This window comes from Chiloscyllium punctatum, chromosome 8 (assembly GCF_047496795.1).
Source record: "Chiloscyllium punctatum isolate Juve2018m chromosome 8, sChiPun1.3, whole genome shotgun sequence".
Lineage (NCBI taxonomy): Eukaryota > Metazoa > Chordata > Chondrichthyes > Orectolobiformes > Hemiscylliidae > Chiloscyllium > Chiloscyllium punctatum.
Genome location: NC_092746.1, coordinates 52,172,273 through 52,190,899, shown reverse-complemented (window position 1 = coordinate 52,190,899; position 18,627 = coordinate 52,172,273). Strand labels below are relative to the sequence as shown.

Sequence of the window (18,627 nt, the reverse complement as noted above, 5' to 3'; positions counted from 1 at the left end):
CACTAAGGTTGTGCCCTCGAGTCCTAGTTTATCCTACCAATGGAAACATCTTCCCAATGTCCACTCTGTCCAGGCCATCAATATTCTGTAAGTTACAACAAGATGCCCCCTCATTCTTCTAAACTCTATTGTGTACAGACCCAGAATCCACAAACATTCCTCATATGTTAAGCCTTTCATTCCTGGAAACATTCTCATGAACCTCTTCTGGACCCATCCCAGGACCAGTATGAGGTCCTGAGGTATGAGGACCAAAATTGCTCCCAATATTCTAAATGTGATCTGACTAGAGCTTTATAAAGCCTCAGAAAAACACCCCCGCTTTTATATTCTAGTTTCTCGAAATAAATACCAACATTGTATTTGCGTTCATAACTACTGACTCAACCTGTAAGTTTACATTAGGGGAATCCTGGACTAGGACTCCCAAGTCCCTCTGCACTTCACATTTCTAAATTTTCTCCTCATTTAGAAAATAGTATATGCCTGTATTCCTCCTACCAAAGTGCAAGACATCACACTTTCCCACGTTTTATTCCACCTGCCATTTCTTTGCGCACTCTCCTAATCTGTGTAAATCCTTCTTCATCCTCCCTGCCTCCTCAATACTACCTGTCCCTCTACCTACCTTTGTATCATCTGCAAATTTAGCCAGAATGCCCTCAGTTCCTTCATCTGTATAAAGTGAAAGGTTGTGGTCCCAACACTGACCCTTATGGAACAGCACTAGTCACCAGTTTCCATCCTGAGAAGCACCCTTTTATCCCCACTCTCTGCTTTCTGTCAGACAGCCAATTTTCTATCCACGATAGTACCTTGCCTCTTAACACTATGGGCCGTTATCTTACTCGGAAGCCTGCTATGCGGCACTTTATCAAAGGCCATCCCGGTAGATAACATCCATTGGCTCTCCTTAGTCTAACCTGCTTATTACCTCTTCAAAGAATTTTAACAGATTTTGTTAGGCATGACCTCCCCTTGATGAGACCATACTGACTTTGCCCTATTTTACTTCCAAGTATGCAGAAATCTCATCCTTCACAATGGATTCCAAAATCTTACCAGTGACTGAGGTCAGCTAATAGGCCTGTAATTTCCTGTCTTTTGCCTTACTCCCTTCTTAATCAGAGCGGTTACATTAGTGAATTTTCAGTCCTCTGGGATCTTCCCTGACTCCAGTAATTCTTGAATGATCACCACTAATGCCTCCCACTATTTCTTCAGCTATCTCCTTCAGAACTCTGAGGTGTAGTTATAGAGATGTACAGCACAGAAACAGACCCTTTGGTCCAACTCATCCATGCCAACCAGATATCTGAAACCAATCTAGTCTCATTTGCCAGCACTTCGCCCATTTCCCTCTAAACCCTTCCTAATCATATACCCATCCAGATGCCTTTTAAATGTTGTAATTGTATTAGTCTCCACCACTTCCTTTGACAACTCATTCCATACATGCAACACCCTCTGCGTGAAAAAGTTGCCCCTTCAGACGCTTTTAAATCTTTCCTCTTTCACCTTAAATCTATTCCCTCTAGTTCTGGATTCCACTAGCCCAGGGAAAAGACCTTGTCTGTTTATCCTATCCATGCCCCTCATCATTTTATAAACCTCTATAAGGTGACCCCTCAGACTCTGACACTCCAGGAAAAACAGCCCCAGCCTGTTCAGCCTCTCCATATAGCTTAAACCCTTCTTGTAAATCTTTTCTGAACCCTTTCAAATTTCACAACATCCTTCTGATAGGAGGGAGACCAGAATTGCAAACAAAATTCCAAATGTGTCCTAACCAATATCCTGTACAGTAACAATATGACCTTCCAACTTCCATACTCAGTGTTTTTACCAATAAAGGAAAGTATACCAAATGCCACCTTTTACTATCCTATCTACCTGCGACTCCATTTTCAAGGAACTATGAACCTGCACTCCAAGGTTTCTTTGTTCAGCAACACTCCCCAAGACCTTACCATTAAGTGTATAAGTCCTGCCCTGATTTGCCTTTCCAAAATGCAGCACTTCAATTTATCTAACTTAAACTCCATCTGCCATTTCTCAGCCCATTGGCCCATCAGATCCAGATCCCATTGTAATCTGAGGTAATCCTCTTCGCTGTCCACTACACCTCCAATTTTGGTGTCATCTGTAAACGTACTAACTATACCTCCTATATTCACATCCAAATCATTTATATAAAAAACGAAAAGCAGTGGACCCAGCATCGATCCTTTTGACACTCTGCTGGTCACAGGCCTCCAGTTTGATAAGCAACCATCTACCACCACCTTCTGTCTTCTACCTTCAAGCCAGTTCTGTATCCAAATGGCTAGTTCTCAGTGTATTCCATGAGATCTAGCCTTGCTTCCACTCTACCATGAGGAACCTCGTCAAACACCTTACTGAAGTCCATGTAGATCATGTCCATTCTGGTCAGCTGCTCCCTCAGACCTCTGTAGTTGCCTTTATTCAAGTGCCATACCATTGCATCTGATTCCACCTTCTCTCTCTCAAACTGCAATGTAAATTCATCATATTATGATCACTGCCTCCTAAGGTTCCTTTACCTTAAGCTCCTTTATCAAGTCTGTACCATTGCACATCACTAAATCCAGAATTGCCTGTTTCCAAATGGGCTCCACTACAAGCTGCTCCAAAAAGCCATCTCATAGACATTTCACAAATTCCTTTTCTTGCGATCCACTACCAACCTGATTTTCCAAGTCCACCTGCATATTGAAATCTCCCATGATCACAGTAACCTTGCCTTTCTTATACATCTCTTCAATCTTCTGGTGCATCTTGTGCCCCAAATCCCGACTACTGTTTAGAAGCTGGTACAAAACCTCCATTGTTATTTTTAAGCAGCTCCTCAACTTTATTTACATCGTTTCTACATCATCTGACCCTACTTCTTTTCTTGCTATTGATTTCATTTCTTACTAATAAGGCAACCCCACCACCTCTGCCCACCTGCCTGTCTTTTTGATTGGATGTATATCCTTGGATATATAGCTCCCAGCCCTGATCCCCTTGCAGCCACGTCTCCGTGATGCCCTCGTCATACCTGCCAATTTCGATCTGCGCCACAATGCCTTATTTTGTACACTGCATGTATTCAGAAAGAACACCCTCAGTCCTATGAGGTAAAAACAATGACTGCAGATGCTGGAAACCAGATTCTGGATTAGTGGTGCTGGAAGAGCACAGCAGTTCAGGCAGCATCCAAGTAGCTTCAAAATCGACGTTTCGGGCAAAAGCCCTTCATCAGGATTATTCCATTTTGAAGCTACTTGGATGCTGCCTGAACTGCTGTGCTCTTCCAGCACCACTAATCCACCCTCAGTCCTATATTGACTGTCCCTTTTTTTTAATTAACATTTGTTTATCCAGTGTGCATGAAGTTTGATTTCTAACCCTTTCCAAATACTCGGTTCTATTTTGTGTGCTGGAGACTTTAATAACCTCTCCTTTCTTTTCATTTTTTGTATACTGTTCCATGCGGTTGAATCCACCCCCACAGATGTTAACCTGCTGCTTTGTTTCCCATTGGCCATTATACTTCTTGGAGTTTTACCCCTCCCTTCTCCCCCGCTTTCTAGTTTAAAGTCCTTCTGGGCTGGACCAAGACCTGCACATTATTTTTCCCCTCTCTCTGTCTTAGCAACTCAGCCACCAGTGAACCAATCATATGTTTATTGGCAAGCGAAAGGTCCCTATCATTGGTCTGTGGACTAGTGACAGCTATCAATGAACTTTTTGTTGCCAACAGGAACACATCCTTGGTTTGTTATTTTCATTGCCTGTCATCCTGTCAGGTTATTTGCTTTCAAAAATATAGCCAGTTTTTCAAACTCTTCTAAAAACATTTTCTCACTTCTGTCAACTGTTTTTAAAAACAAAATTTAAAAAAAGATGTATTTCATACAAGTCTCTCTTCCTCAGCTATGGGCATTTTCACTAAGCTCAAGAAAAATCCCAGAAATCTCTAATAAGCTTTCATTCCACATTTGGAGCAACCATCTCTCAATGCGTTCTAACAAAGTCTTACTCACTGAATTACAGCTGTCAACCAATATCCCAGACTCCTTTCTTTTGATCCTTGGTTATGTTCTGTTTACTGTCAGATAGGCCCACAACATGATGTATACAATTACAAAGAAGTGGAATTGGGACTGTACAACATTGACTTCAGTGCCCCTGAAATTACATGACAACAGGTTGGACATGGAAACCTACTATTGATTATCATCTTCTGCTTTTCCTCACAATGTCCTAGTGGTATTATTGCTAGACTGTTGATTCAGAGACACAGTTCATGTTTAGGGGATCTGGATTCAAATCCAGCCATGGCAAATGGCAGATTCTGAATTCAACAAAATCTGCAACCGAGTGACTTAATTTTTGATGGTCTGAAAAACCCATCTGGTTCACTGATGTCTAATGCCATTTACCTTACTTAGTATGGCCCACATGGGTCTTTCCAGACCCACAGCAATTTGGTTGATTGTTAACTGCCTCTGGGCAATTGGGAATGGACCATAAATGCTGGCGCAGCCAGTGATACCCACATCTAATGAATTTTTTAAAAAGTTGAACACTACTTGGAAGCTGCACCAAGTAGTGACGAGCACACAATAGATTCTGGGTGGGATGGGGTTCAATGTCTCTCAACAAAAAGGGCCTGTTAACGTCACGAGTAACAGAGTGAGCAGAGTCCTGAATTACAGTGGGCTAGACTGGAACTACAGCACAAGAAATTGACCTACTTGTTTGCTTCATTAGCTCGTGCATTTATCCATGTTATTTTAAAAAATATTTGTTCTTTGGATGTGGGCGTCACTAGCTGTGCTCATCCTTTATAGTCCAGCAGGTAGTAAAGAGTCGACCATATTGCTCTGAGTTTGGAGTCACATTGTAGGCCAGACCAGGTAAGGATGGCAAATATCCTTCCCTGAAGGGCATTAGCAAATCAGTTGGGATTTTACGACAATTGATGAGAAAGGTTATCTGGTCATAAAAATCTATCTGAGTTTTCAAGAATGGTAGTTATACATGCAGATTAATACAGTCTAAAACTTCTGTTCATAATTTTTGCTTGAGTAAATTGTTTGTAATAGATCCATTATTATTTTTGTTAACAAAACCAGCTAATTTGTATCTGATACTAAAATAAATAGATTTCAGTATTCTATATAACTGACAATATCACAGTCCATTTTAAATTCAAACTTTGTTATGAACAGTGGAGAAATTCGATTTGGAAAGAAGATTGGTTTGCCCCTCCAACCTTGATCATAACGATAGGTTCATGTATGGCTTTTCTGAGTTTACAGCTAAAGCAATTTGTTATGTAAACTAAAATAGGGTTACTTCGCTTTTGACGGGTATGTTTCTGAAAGTGCTGTAAGTGTATTCCTTACCTTTATAAGCACAACAATTCACTGAAAATTGAAATAAGTATAATTGTAATACCTGTTATTCAAAGACATTTTTTCCTCCTCACTTTATCCCACAGCAGCTACGAGCTAACATGAGAGAGATGGAAACACTATGCCTTCGGGTAAGAGATGAAGATTCACAAGCTTTAGAGAAAATAATGAACCCTGTACAGGAGCGTGCAGCAGCAGCAGTGCTGGAGTTCCTGAAACTCCATTCAGAGATTCTAGAGGAGTCGAGTGGACGCTGGAACATGGATAATACACAAAGATCACACTCGTCACTAGTGAGGTCCCAGACTGTCGAAGGTAATACATTTGATTTAGTTATGCATAATAATAATAATGACTGTTTCATCTCTTTAACAGAGACCGATGGTTTGCTACTTATTTAAACAACAGTATGCTTTCAATGAGGATTATATTTGTAATGTAATTTTATTCCTATTATAATTCTGATGTATGAGTACTTTTACATGCATTTGGTATGTGTGCACTTTATTTTCCTTCTGATATTGGCTGTTATTAGAATAATAATAATCTTTTTGTATGTAATTTGTCATGTTGTTGCCTTTCCCCATATGGGTAGAAATGGAAGATTGTACAAGCCATATAAAGTTAGTATGGTGAGTGGATGAAGGGGAACTTGCAGTTGTTATTTTCCAGTGTATCTGCGAGTCTTGCCCTTTTAAGGTGGAAGCGGTCACATCATAGAAAGGGCTGTCTAAGGATCCTTGGTGAATTTCTGCAGTGCATTTTGTAAATGGTATACAGTGCTGCTGCTAATGAGTTGTCAGTGATGGAGGGAGTGAATGTTTGTGGATGTAGTGCCAATGAAGTGCGATGCCTTTTGACCTGGAAGATGTCAAAGTTCTTGGGAGATGTTGGAGCTGTACCCATCCAGTCAAGTGGGGAGTATTTGATCACACTCCTGACTTTAACTGCTCTTGTAGCCGCAGTATTTATAAAACCAGTCCAGTTTCTGTTCGATGGTAACACCCAGGATGTCAATAGTGGAGATTTCAGCAATGGTAATGCCATTGAATGTTAAAGGTAAATGGTTAGATTTTCTCTTAGTAAAGAACAGCATAGTGCAGGAATAGGATCTTTGGGACACCAAGGCTGCCGATTCACGATGCCTTTGTCAATGAAAAACTTTTTGCCTCTTTGCGGTCTTGTCCCTCTATTCATTGCCTATTCAAGTATCTGTCAAGATGCCTTTTAAACATTGCTATTGTATCTGCCTTCATCACCACCTCTGGCAGTGCAATCCAGGCACTTATCACCCTCTGTGTAAAAACTCACCCTTCACATCTCCTTAAAACGTACTTCCTTTTCCCTTAAATCTGCGTTTGCTGGTAATTATCATGTTTACCCTGGGAAAAAGACTCCAAGGATTGATTCTCTCGGTGTCTCTAATAATTTCCTAAACTTCCATCAGGTTGCCCCTCATTCTGCAAATTTCAAGTGAAAACAAATCAAATTTTATCAATCTGTTATCATATCTAATACCCTCCAAATCAGGTAACATCCAGGTACACTGTTTCTGTACCCCCTCCAAAGCCTTTACATCCTTCTGGTAATGTGGCAACCAGAACTATACACAATATTCCAAATGTAGCCTAATTAAAATTCTGTACATGACTTGCTAATTTTTATATTTTGTGCCCCAACCAATGAAGGTAAGCATGTGATATGCCTTCTGACTACCTTATCCACTTGTGTTGCCACATTCAGGGAACTGTGGTCCTGCACACCTAGATCCTTCAAGGGGTTCTACCATTTACTTCTCTCCTGCATTAGACCTTACAAAATGCATCACCTCACGTTTATACGGATTAAATTCCAACTGCAATTTCTCCATCCAAGTCTTTACGTTTCTAAATGAAGATCAGTTGTCACTTTGTTGACAGACCTGCCCTAACTAAATTATCATTCAGCCAAGAAATTATCTTTTTACACAGTGTATTTTTTAGGTTAAATTGCAGTTAAATTAAATCCTTATAAATTTACATATGAAATAAATTACAGAATTCTGGACAAATAACATGACCCTATTCTGATGTGAAACTGTCCGGAACAGTGACATTTTTGTCCCTTTCCAGGAGTTAACTGCAAAATGAGTTGATGAAGCTAATTACATATCTAAGACTTTTAAGACTGCGCAGTTGGACATTGCATTGAATAACTATTTTTGCTGTAGGAACAATTATGAGTTCCCAAGATTCTGGCTCACCATTGTCCCAACATCTGGTTCAGCTGAATGTGCCACTACCACAAATTCCACAAGATCAAGATGCTGCTGAATCTTGGGAGAAGTTGGAAGAAGTAAGACATAATCTTTCAAGACAATAATGTGAAATAATAATTAGTGATGATATATCTTTGCACCACAAATGCAAATTAGTTTTAATATAATCTTGTTGTCATCCAGGTTTAGGCTCTAATTTTTAAGTAATTCAAAATATATGTAGCATATTATATAGTGCATGTACTCTGATTAAGTAAATAATAGGGGTGTTTAATTTATGTTGTTCTGTTAAATTATGTAGACTAATAGTGAGGTTTACTGCAGGCACTTCTAGATGTTCATGTTTAACGATTTTGTTTCTGGGATATGTTTGAGTAACTTGTAATGTTCATTTACATAATTATTTTTCAGGATTTAATTGATCTTAGCAACTTGGTAAATGAATTTTCTCAGTTACTTCATGTAAGTATTTATCTTCCAATTACCTATGTACTGAATGAAGGAAAATCTATTTCTTTAGTTCATGTCATATGTTTTGGATCTGCAAGAATAATTTGAGGCTAAGTATAGCAAATTGAATTTCTGTGAACTAAAAAAGATATTCTAACACATAAGCAATATCATTGTTGACCATTTGGTTCTGGAAATATTACACTTAACACCAGTTATAATAACTGGTATAAAATTAAACATGACTACACATCCGTGGAGTTAATAACAACAGGACCAGAGCCAGCCTTTGTGAGCTGTGCAATCACGACTGCTCCAGGCGTGTATCTGTAATTGCTACTCTCAAACAATTTTGTATTGTAATTTCCTCTCTTGCTTCTGTATTTTCTTCCACTATTTGCTGAATGGTAACTCTACCTTTTCTGCTTTTAATTCATGTATTACACCCCCTGCTCCTCCCTACAAAAGTGATTATTATCTTTACAATCAGTTCCATGTACAAATTCTATCAGCCTAGTTTGGAATCTCCAAAATTGATTTATTTTGGCTCATTTGTAATTCATCCACAATTTGTAAGGTTTTGATAGTCAAAATGTTGCAGTTATTTGAATTTTCAAATTTAGAAAATAAGGACCTAGTAAATATGAAATACACAATTGTTCTCCTTTGAATTGGAAATGGTAACATTAAATCCACAATAGTGCTGAGCTATGTCAGTTGTGACCATATCTCAAAAAATTCTTAATTGAAAGAGGAAATCTGTGTTATATGGATACAAATAGCAGTGGTCCATTACTGCAGAATGACGAAAAATAATGGGTTTTAATGTTATATAGTTGTGTGGAAAAGCAGACAATTATGCATTGCACAAGGCTACTGATGCTGTTTTGACTAAATAGATTTTTAAATGGCCAACAGAATTAATGCAGCAACATTGTGGTTCTGCCGATTAACCAGCAATAATCTCTTTTGTCTACTTCAGGAATACTGATAATAACATATATAAAAATAGGGACTAGGCATTATAAATTTCCCACCATGAAGTTAGTTTTATAAATATTCTGGAATTTCCTTTCAAATGATTCCCCAAAACATGTCCCAAATGTCAGGATAAATGACTATCAATGTTCATCCAAACAAATACAGTTGAACATTGCTGCTTTTTTCAAAGTCAACATCACTTGTGATGGAAGCAGAGGCATTTATTAAAGGAAGCTTATAGTGACATATTACTGAACAACATGTTCAAGTAGTAATACATGACAAGTGCATGACAGCCCCCTCAAAAGGAGCAGGAGGTGGGATTAATGTAAAAAATACATTTGATGAGAAAGAACATAATCTACTGCATCATCTCTTTAATGTCTTAGTACAGCAGTGCTGTGTCCAGTGTGCTGACATATAAGCCTGAATCTCAACAGCCTTTAGATTTGTACCAGAACCAAACAGTATTACAAGTTATATTTTATAAATTTTAACCTTTAGAAGTGTGTATCCTGCAGTCCTTGAGATATGTTGTCCATGCTTTGGACACTTGAACCAGTTTTTATTTGGCAGGAACCCAGGACACCAGTGAGTCTGCTCACCATATTTCAATACACAAACCAGCCTCGTTTCCCAGGAGCAACCTAGGCTTGTCCTTGCCTGCCTTTATCCTGTACGGATGTTTTGTGTTTGACCTTTCCTGAAAGTCACTGCGCAAAGGATGCCCATTTTGGTTTCAGGCCTAGCTGTTTGGCTCTTGGCTGTCTGGTCACAGATAATACAGTAGTCAGCAAAAATATGTCACCCTAGGAAAGTGTTTCTCCTGTATTATCTGATTTCCCAAAACACGTCCCAAATGTCAGGATAAATGACCAATCAATGCTCTTCCAAATATATACATTTGAACATTGAAAAAAGCCACAAAGTCCACATCACTTGCGATGAAATGTATTAAAGGAAGCTTAGTGACATATTACTGAACAACATATTCAAAAAGTAATACAATTGTGCATGACAGCCCCCTCGAAAGGAACAGGAGGCAGGCTCAATGTAAAAAATATATTTGATGACAAAGGGTATAATCTACTGCATCATCTCTTTAGTAAAACAGCTCCCTCCCCCACTTCCTTACATTCAGGTATGATTTAAAGAGTAGAAGTAGCCTTTTAATACTAGTCCTGTTTCTTCAGTCAGGATTAATAATTTTATATGATTAAAGGCATGACCGCTGAACTTAAATCTCTTTGCAGCCAGTCCTGTCTACCTTTCAGCATAAATCATAGCAGGTAATGGAAACCTTATTTCGTAAAATACCTGCAGCCTTCCTCTCATTTCTATGGATTACGTGGTCCATGGCAAATGTAGGTGATAGTGCCTGTCCAGAGATATGTATCAATTTCTGACCTGAATTCCAACTTTTCCTGTTAGCGTTCCTTTAGTTTTAGCTGTGAGAAGTATCCAGCCTTGCCTGAGATATGGTGACCCTCAGGTTAAACCACCTCCCGTTAGTTGTCCAGCTCTAACAAAAGAACAGTCCTATGGTCCTCCGGGACTATGGTAACTTGACTTACTTTTAGTGCAATTAAGCAGGTTATGTAGCCAATCACAGGTATTCTCACCTATAGCAAACCAGGAAGTAAAAAACATTGACTGCTGTTCAACTCAATCATTTTACTGTGAAACAAAAAAAGATGGAAACATAATAAGACTGTTCAAGTAGAAGCTAAAAGATCAAGTCTTGAGTTGTTGTTCACCAATAATTAATGAATACACCTTTTTATCCAAGAGATTTATTGCAAACTCAAAGTGGTAAAGCCCAGATCATCTAATCCTAGCTATCGCAGAGAAAGACAGTGGAGGAAAGGAAAGACAACACATGTACCTTTTTATGGTGCACGGCTACCATGCTTAAACATCCACTCTTTGTATGTTAGTGAACAGGTGATATGATTAAGTGGCAAATCAGTTGCGGTTACCCACATGTTAGACAAGGTTTAAAATTATTCAGCTAAGTATGCAGAGTTTGATCCATTTGCAGGGAATCGCCTCTCAGACCTGCATGCCAGGACATCCACAGGGTCCTGACACAATCTTCAGTTGTGTGCCTGGTCACCAAAGATTCAGGAAATGGCTGGAAGATTTAGCTTTGAATGTTTCTGCCTGTAAGGACTATAGTAACTCACTCTCTGGAAGAAAAGTTTGATTTAATCACTGCATTTAACTACACAATGTCTGGATGCCAGAGGTTGTTTTGAGTTTTACATTGATTACAGTCATTCTTGTAAAATTGCTGATTTCATGAATTAGAAAATACTGTCTAAACAGCACAATGAGAACACTAGATAAATTAATATAGAAGTAATTTCTAATCATTTAGAAATTACTTTCCTTTTAAGAGATTAATTGAGCTACCAAAATTCCTCTCCCTCCTATCTATTTTGTTTCAAAAGATTAGAAAGGTGCTACAACCATGTAATGTATAAATTACAAGTAAAGAGATCAGATGTTCTGCTTTTTGAACCAGTCATTACACACTCAAGATATGTCACAATCTTAGGGAGTGATGATGAATTTGAAAGACTATACTATTCTAGAATGAAGGCTTTTTCAAAAATGTTTCTGAACAAATTTTCGTGTACTGTATTGAAAAGTTAAATTATTGAAATTTATTTTGTAAATGCTAGTTTTCTTCCTTCCAAAGTCCTTCATTCTGTAAATATAGCCGTGGCACAGCTGAGATAAGGAACTCTAAGTATGACCATTTGACAGAAGCAGATTAGATTGTAGCCATTAGGACATTAAAAAAATGTGAAGGCTTTTTGCGAATCAAGGAAGTGTAAACAACTGGTGCCCTCTAATGGGTTAAAATGGCATGATTGTGATCATTTAAGAACAGATTGAATGTTGATAAATTTTTAAACACTTGGCAAACCATCTAAACAGTCTCGCAGGAAAGGTGGTACTTTTTTAAAAATTGTAGATTTATTGACTAGTAGATGAAAGATGTTGCAAACTCTGATTATAGGAATTATAATTGTGTGTATTGGTTGACTGCTGCTTCCCAGCTGGAAAGCTAGCACATAATTCCTTTACATCTAGACCCAACAGGAGAAGATTGACAGCATTGAAGACCATGTCAGTACTGCTGCTGAGAATGTTGAAGAGGGAACCAAGAATCTGGCCAAGGTAGGGATCTTTGCCTGCTGAGTAATCAATGGCACTCTACCTGCCAGCAATACTCTGAATTAACCCAACTGATTGATCTGGCCTCTCTAATGTTGAGGGAAGCAGCAATTAAGAAAATAAGGGAGAAGTGACACACTGCATGTCAAAAAAAAAATCAATCTGTATTGTGATGGTCCCATGCAGTGAAACCAACTAGCACTACTCTGTACATAGTAATCATCTAGAGAACAGCTGCAGTAAAGAAAGACTTTACACTGATGGATTGGTACCAGCTCTTAAGACAGCAAGAAATCACACAGTAACTTACAATCTAGTTTGTGTCTTTGTTAAACCTATTTTTCATTGATTTTTCAGGCCGCTAAATATAAACTTGCAATGCTGCCGGTGGCAGGTGCTCTCATTGGTGGTGTGATGGGAGGGCCTATTGGCCTCCTGGCAGGCTTCAAAATTGTGGGGGTCGCAGCTGCAGTCAGTGGAGGGATACTGGGCTTCACAGGTGGGAGATTGTTACTGAAGAAACGGCAGCAGACGATAGACCAGGAACTCTTACTTTCTTCCAGCTGCCCCGAGCTGACTCAAGCTGGAAAAAAATCTAGTTAAATTATGTAAACCTAGCTCTTAAGCTAAAGCGTGGAAAATGACAAAGAAAAACAAATTTTATATACAATTTGTAAACTGTAGGAATTTTCTCCACCAGAATCTTAATCTGATTATTCATTTTTAATGACAGATGATCAGTGTAAATACTGATAACAAATGTACAATCATTAAATGTTAATTTTTTGTATATTTTAAGTGCTTTATTAAAATATTTATCGTTTTAAAAACTATTTGGAATGTAAATTGTATGATCATAGCTTGAACAAAATCTATTCACCAATCTTGGTAGGCCACTTATTTTATTGTTGTTTCCTCAAAAGAAAGAGATCAACACATTCTCTCGGAATGTGAAACATGAACACCTCAAGCCACTCCCACATAGCAAGGAACAAATGAACACCTTCCACTTAAAGAAAAATGCATCAACAAGATGTGGAAATAATACCAAAAGATGAGGCTTGTTTCATGGGACAGTATGCAATCAGCATACTCTTGCCAAATCCTAGTACAAGAGATTACCTTTTATTAGAAAAATTTAGGATCTGCAAATGATCAGTGTTTTCCAACAGTTATACATTTAACAGTTTTATTAAAATCCACTACACTGAATGACCACAGTACAACAACATATTCACAAGCCAGGGAAGCAAAGAAAAATAAAAAAAACAAATTTGTCAAACAATTTTTTTTGTTTTATCCAAAATAAAAACTGTACACACAGACTTATGAAAATATAGGCTTAGTATTTCTGCGCCTCATCAGGCAAAGCTCTTTGATTTCTGGTCTTGTACAGTTCCTTCATAGATCTATAATTCATCTTTCTCTCTCTTGAGGATGGTGTACCTGTGTTCACTTGGAGCTAACTTCTGGAATGAACTTTCTGGGGGGCTGCTTGCGGCTTCACTCGGCTAGGATTAAAAACAAAGTATGAATTTGTGAATAGAAATAAAGTAGGAACTTCAACAGACTTTTTTCCAAAAAGTGACTGACTGGATGGACAAGGGTGAATGGAATTTTAAGATACTCAATGGGAAACTCATTGGTAGATTCCCTAGACAATGTGTATATTGTTAAACTTGGATAGAGGTTCGTACAACACAAAGCCCTTCTGCCCTTTGGGTTTGCACTGACCCATTTGTACTAATCCCATTTTCCAGCAATTGGCACAAAGCTGGAATACTATGGCATTTAAAGTGCCAACACACACTTTTTAACGATCTTGAGGTCTCCTACCTCTATTAGCCTCTCAGACAAGGAAACTTATGTTTAAATTCACCAATGGCAGGAAAGGAAAGTGTTTGACATAGATGGAGTATAAAGAATTTAAAGGAGGCAGGATAGATTAATGTAGCCAAGTATGAGAAGAGACCTTTTGGAGGTGAGGGGAAATGGAATGGCAGCGCTTGAAGTCCAGGTACAGTACAAATGCTCTTTTTCTTCGTGCGTTTAAAACTGCTTATGGTAAGTAGTATTTCCCTGCTGAAAATGGTGCAAGTTTTTTTTGAGGAAAAATGCAACCAGAAATTAAATGCTTTGAACATGTTATTGATAATGCAAGTCCTTACTTTGGGGCCTGCAATAGTTTGCTTTGCTTCGTTATATTGGACTGAGGAGACTTACGTCGTTCTATGGTGAAGTGAATGAAAGCAGGGTTTCAATTTTGGTATGTATTTTAATTTAATGCTATGAAGAAAATTGACACCAACTGTAAACAGTAATTAAATAAAGCCTTTGTGCTTAATTTGGAGGTAAAAAATCTTAAGATTAAAAATGTTCAATTTACATTCTCAATTTCCCTTGTTCATTACATATGACTTTCCAAATAACAAATGTTAATCAAGTGGAAATTTCTAAATAAAGTTCAAATAATCAAATGTTGATTAGTAGAGTTTCCCAAGATGAGGACTCTAATTATGCAGTCTCTTTTGATTTCCACAGCCACAGTAAATTGGAAGTTATGACAGTTTTAAAACTTACATTTTACTGTTACTTATATAGGTTTTTAATGAAATATAGCATTCCTTTTCCTTGAGGTTCATGGAAATGGTTAAAACTATATCCAAGTATTTCTCAATATTATCAGTTTATATCTCTGCCTTGCAGGTGTGGACAAGATTATTGTACTTTTTACCAATATAGGAGATATTAAAGCATCAGCTGTCCAAACTCAAAACATTTAGCGACATTCCATATGGGAAACTCTTAAAACATAAGGTGTGAGAAGGTGCTTTATGAAAAGGAAATCTTTACATATCAATTCATGGCATGATTAATTATTACATTTATATAGTATTTACAAATATTAAATAATATATAGTATTTTCAGCACAGAAGCCATTTGCCCCAAGACATTCTTGACTATTTAATCTGTTTGATTTCCTGGTAATCAACTTTGAATATAATCAGTAACACACCATGATTTGATATTATTAGTTTAATTACTCATTACAAACACCATGTATTGCTCAGCATTAGTTATACTGACCCTTAAAACTAAAATTAAATGGGAACTCGAAGCTGAATGAAACCATCCAAGAAATCAGTGCAGGTTATAAAATTGTGCACACGGATTTTTAAATTTAAATGTCAACAATAGATTTAATACATAGCCAGGCTTGATTTTCAGTCTGGATTTATGGCATCCTACTGCTCAACACAGGACTGAGATTCCACATTGTGATTATTTCCATCATTCATTATACATTACACCAAATTACAAATACCATGAGACTAAAACTGTAATTAATTAAAATGTTTAGGATTCCTGCTTAAAATTTAACATACAGTATAGGCTGTACTGTACAGACCAGATATCATGAAAATGAGTCATGGTTAGAGGAATTAGAACTAAGACATTTGGAAACTGATTATGCTTGAGGTTAAATATTTATAAGACTTCATGACAACTATTACTTTCAATCTCTATCACTGCAAGGGAATCTTTTACTTTATCTTAATAATCAAAATTCACAACACGTATCTTACCTGGCCAGGAGCATCATCAGTGGGATCTGGGCCATGGTGGAACTCCCTATGTAATTTGCCAGAGTGTAGATCTAATACAAATTGTTTCAGTGTACCTGGAGTACTGAAATTAAAATAAAACAGTCAACTTGCTGGGCAAAATAGACAGAGCATGAAACAGGAAATAAAAACAAGCTACTTAAAAAGTCAATCCCAATTGATTCATTTTTGAGTTAGTCAGGGGCTATTTAATTGAAAAGAGGCAGAAGACGAAGTGCCAGTTTATACTCTGTTGGATTCTGGGATTCTTCTATCCCCTTAGGGCATTACAGCAATGACAGCCTATTGCTGCCCCTCAATAACTCCCACAGTGCATAGCCCTGCAACAGCTTTTCTGTATAGCAGCCAAAAAGCAGCCAACAGCAGGTGTCAAACAAAGAGTTTACAAATACAAGCAACAGTCAGGTAGTTGGTATTGATAGACAGCTTTCAAAAGGACCTATAGAGCAAAGTAATTGCATACATAGCAGACAAGAATGCTGAGGAAAGATCAATTTAAATTTCATCTTAGATCATCTGTTGTCACCTACTGCAAAGTGCTAAAATGCAGCAATCAATTTTATCTATAAAATGTCAAATTTGCTGCAATCATGGGAACTGCTGTTAGTTGGTCTCAAGAGCTCTGAAGAATATATTGCATCTTATAGACTGGATCCCCTAGAAAGCTACAGATAACTTATAGACAAGTTAAACATCAAATCAAATTGCAAAGTGTTTTTTTAAAAATTAAATATCTTGGTGCAGTTATTTCTTTAAAGTATAAGCTTAACAGCATCTAAGGTTATACAAAGAAATTGTTCTGCCAATGCACACCAAAGAAAAATTTACATTTGTTTGTTCTCATTCATGATTCTGAAAAGCATCTGTTAATGGTACAGATATGTGGTGATGTGTCAAAACATCCCATACGCTAACAATTTGGGAAGTTAATTTCATGAAGGTAAGAGCTACGTGCAAATGGATCTCCAGGTATGCGCAAGTTTTATATAAATCACCAAAAAAAGGTCAAAGGACAATGAACAAATTCACTTTCCATTAGAAGTCAGTGTACGGAGATTTGGATTAAGAAACTTCCCTAATCCAATCATTTGAATGACCTGGAACATGTAATAACATGTGTGCTCTACCTGGAAACCACCTCCTTTGTACCTCAAACATTTATTTCACTTTATTGAAGGGAGCACTAGAATATAATTTTGATAGACATTGCTAAAAGTTTGGACAGAAGACATTTGTTATCAATTGTTCCAATGCATAATCAATAGAGGAGGTATAAATTCTAATTAAGACTATCAATGCAGTACATCAGTTTAAAAAAACTGAATCAAACATTGGCTTGCACCCACAAGCTTTATTTCAAACAATATATTTTGCATGTGGGGAAATTTCACTTTACAGTTTTAAATACAAGTGGATGCTGACAGTGTCTTGTTTCCCCACACCAGTGAAACTCAAGCCTGTAGATATATTTCTTATGTCAAAATATTGTTCACTTTTTTAAGTTTAAAAAATGACAAGGTATTTTAGTGGAAACAGGAAACTTGATAAATTTTGCGCAGTCCACTTACCTAATATAAAAAGGTGGGTTGTGGTCATTAACAAGATTTGGGCAATTAATTTAGGCTAAGACACTGGTTTCTGTGGAGACTAGAGCACAAATGATTTAGTATCTTTAATAGCTTGTATTTAGAGAATATTAAAATAAATAAGAAAACTATACTTACTCCAAGTCTTTAAAGTTTGGGAAGAGATACATATGCCGAAAGCTGTCAATAGCAATAACTGGGCAATCTGCTGGTGTCTTGTGTATATGCAGAAGAGGATGACGGAACTTGTCACAGTCAGCGTGCAGGAAGTTTATAGTACCTACATAATTTATTCATGTGTTAACACTGTCACATAAATACCAAGAGTTCTTTGACCTGAATGCAGTATATCAACAGATTGACATTGCTTATATGTAAAAATGAGAAAGGACATTACTTCTTTCTCCTTCAATCCCTCCCAAATGGGCATTTTCAAACATTTAAAGATTTTGTATTAATATGTCACAGCTTTCAAATCAACAAATGTTTTTCTAGGAAACACATATGTAAATAGAGACACACATAGTAATTATACCTATTTATGTTTATATAAGCCTCCTTACACAAGTTTACATTTATACACGACTAAATTATACATTCCATTTTCATAAAATCTTTGCAAAGTGTTTTGTTCTATTTGTTGTATATGCCCACTTGTTACTGATCCTTCAACCATATATGTATTTACTGCTTCTTTATCCCTGCAAAAATACTTCTAGCATGTCATCCAATAATCTCTCATCAAATAACGGGGGCTGTTTTCCTTGTAGCATCAGAGGCCATGGGGTGACCTTATAGAGGTTTATAAAATCAGAGGGGTATTCATAGGGTAAATAGTCAGGACTTTTCCTTAGGGTGGGGGAATCTAGAACTAGAGGGTATAGGCTTAGGGGAAAAAATTTGAAAGGGGCCTAAGGGGTGACCTTTTCATGCAGTGGGTGGTGCATGTATGAAATGAGCTGCTAGAGGAAGTGGTGGAGGCTGATAAAATTACAAAATTTAAAACTCAGCACGGTTCTGATTATGGGCAATGACCATTCTTGTTTGATTGCATCTGTGAATCATGGTTACTTTTCTCTGTCAGGCAGTATTAATACAAGTTGTTGGAAAA

At 37.3% G+C, this 18,627-nt stretch overlaps 2 protein-coding genes across 4 annotated transcripts in view; one reads left to right on the top strand and one right to left on the bottom strand.

Annotated features, from left to right (window-relative positions):
* Positions 1 to 14,688, top strand: part of stx17 (syntaxin 17) — a 110,045-nt gene extending 95,357 nt beyond the window's left edge. For both annotated transcript variants that reach the window (XM_072575557.1, XM_072575556.1), the window contains exons 4-8: positions 5,516 to 5,744; positions 7,639 to 7,763; positions 8,098 to 8,148; positions 12,220 to 12,306; positions 12,661 to 14,688. In XM_072575557.1, the coding sequence (XP_072431658.1) occupies positions 5,516 to 5,744; positions 7,639 to 7,763; positions 8,098 to 8,148; positions 12,220 to 12,306; positions 12,661 to 12,906 (738 nt within the window). In that variant the 3' untranslated portion in view covers positions 12,907 to 14,688. The remainder of the gene's footprint in view (positions 1 to 5,515; positions 5,745 to 7,638; positions 7,764 to 8,097; positions 8,149 to 12,219; positions 12,307 to 12,660) is intronic.
* Positions 13,187 to 18,627, bottom strand: part of erp44 (endoplasmic reticulum protein 44) — a 100,762-nt gene continuing 95,321 nt past the window's right edge. For both annotated transcript variants that reach the window (XM_072575554.1, XM_072575555.1), the window contains 3 exons: positions 17,655 to 17,796; positions 15,892 to 15,994; positions 13,187 to 13,814 (listed from right to left, as the gene is read on the bottom strand). In XM_072575554.1, coding sequence (XP_072431655.1) covers positions 13,713 to 13,814; positions 15,892 to 15,994; positions 17,655 to 17,796 — 347 coding nt within the window. In that variant the 3' untranslated portion in view covers positions 13,187 to 13,712. The remainder of the gene's footprint in view (positions 13,815 to 15,891; positions 15,995 to 17,654; positions 17,797 to 18,627) is intronic.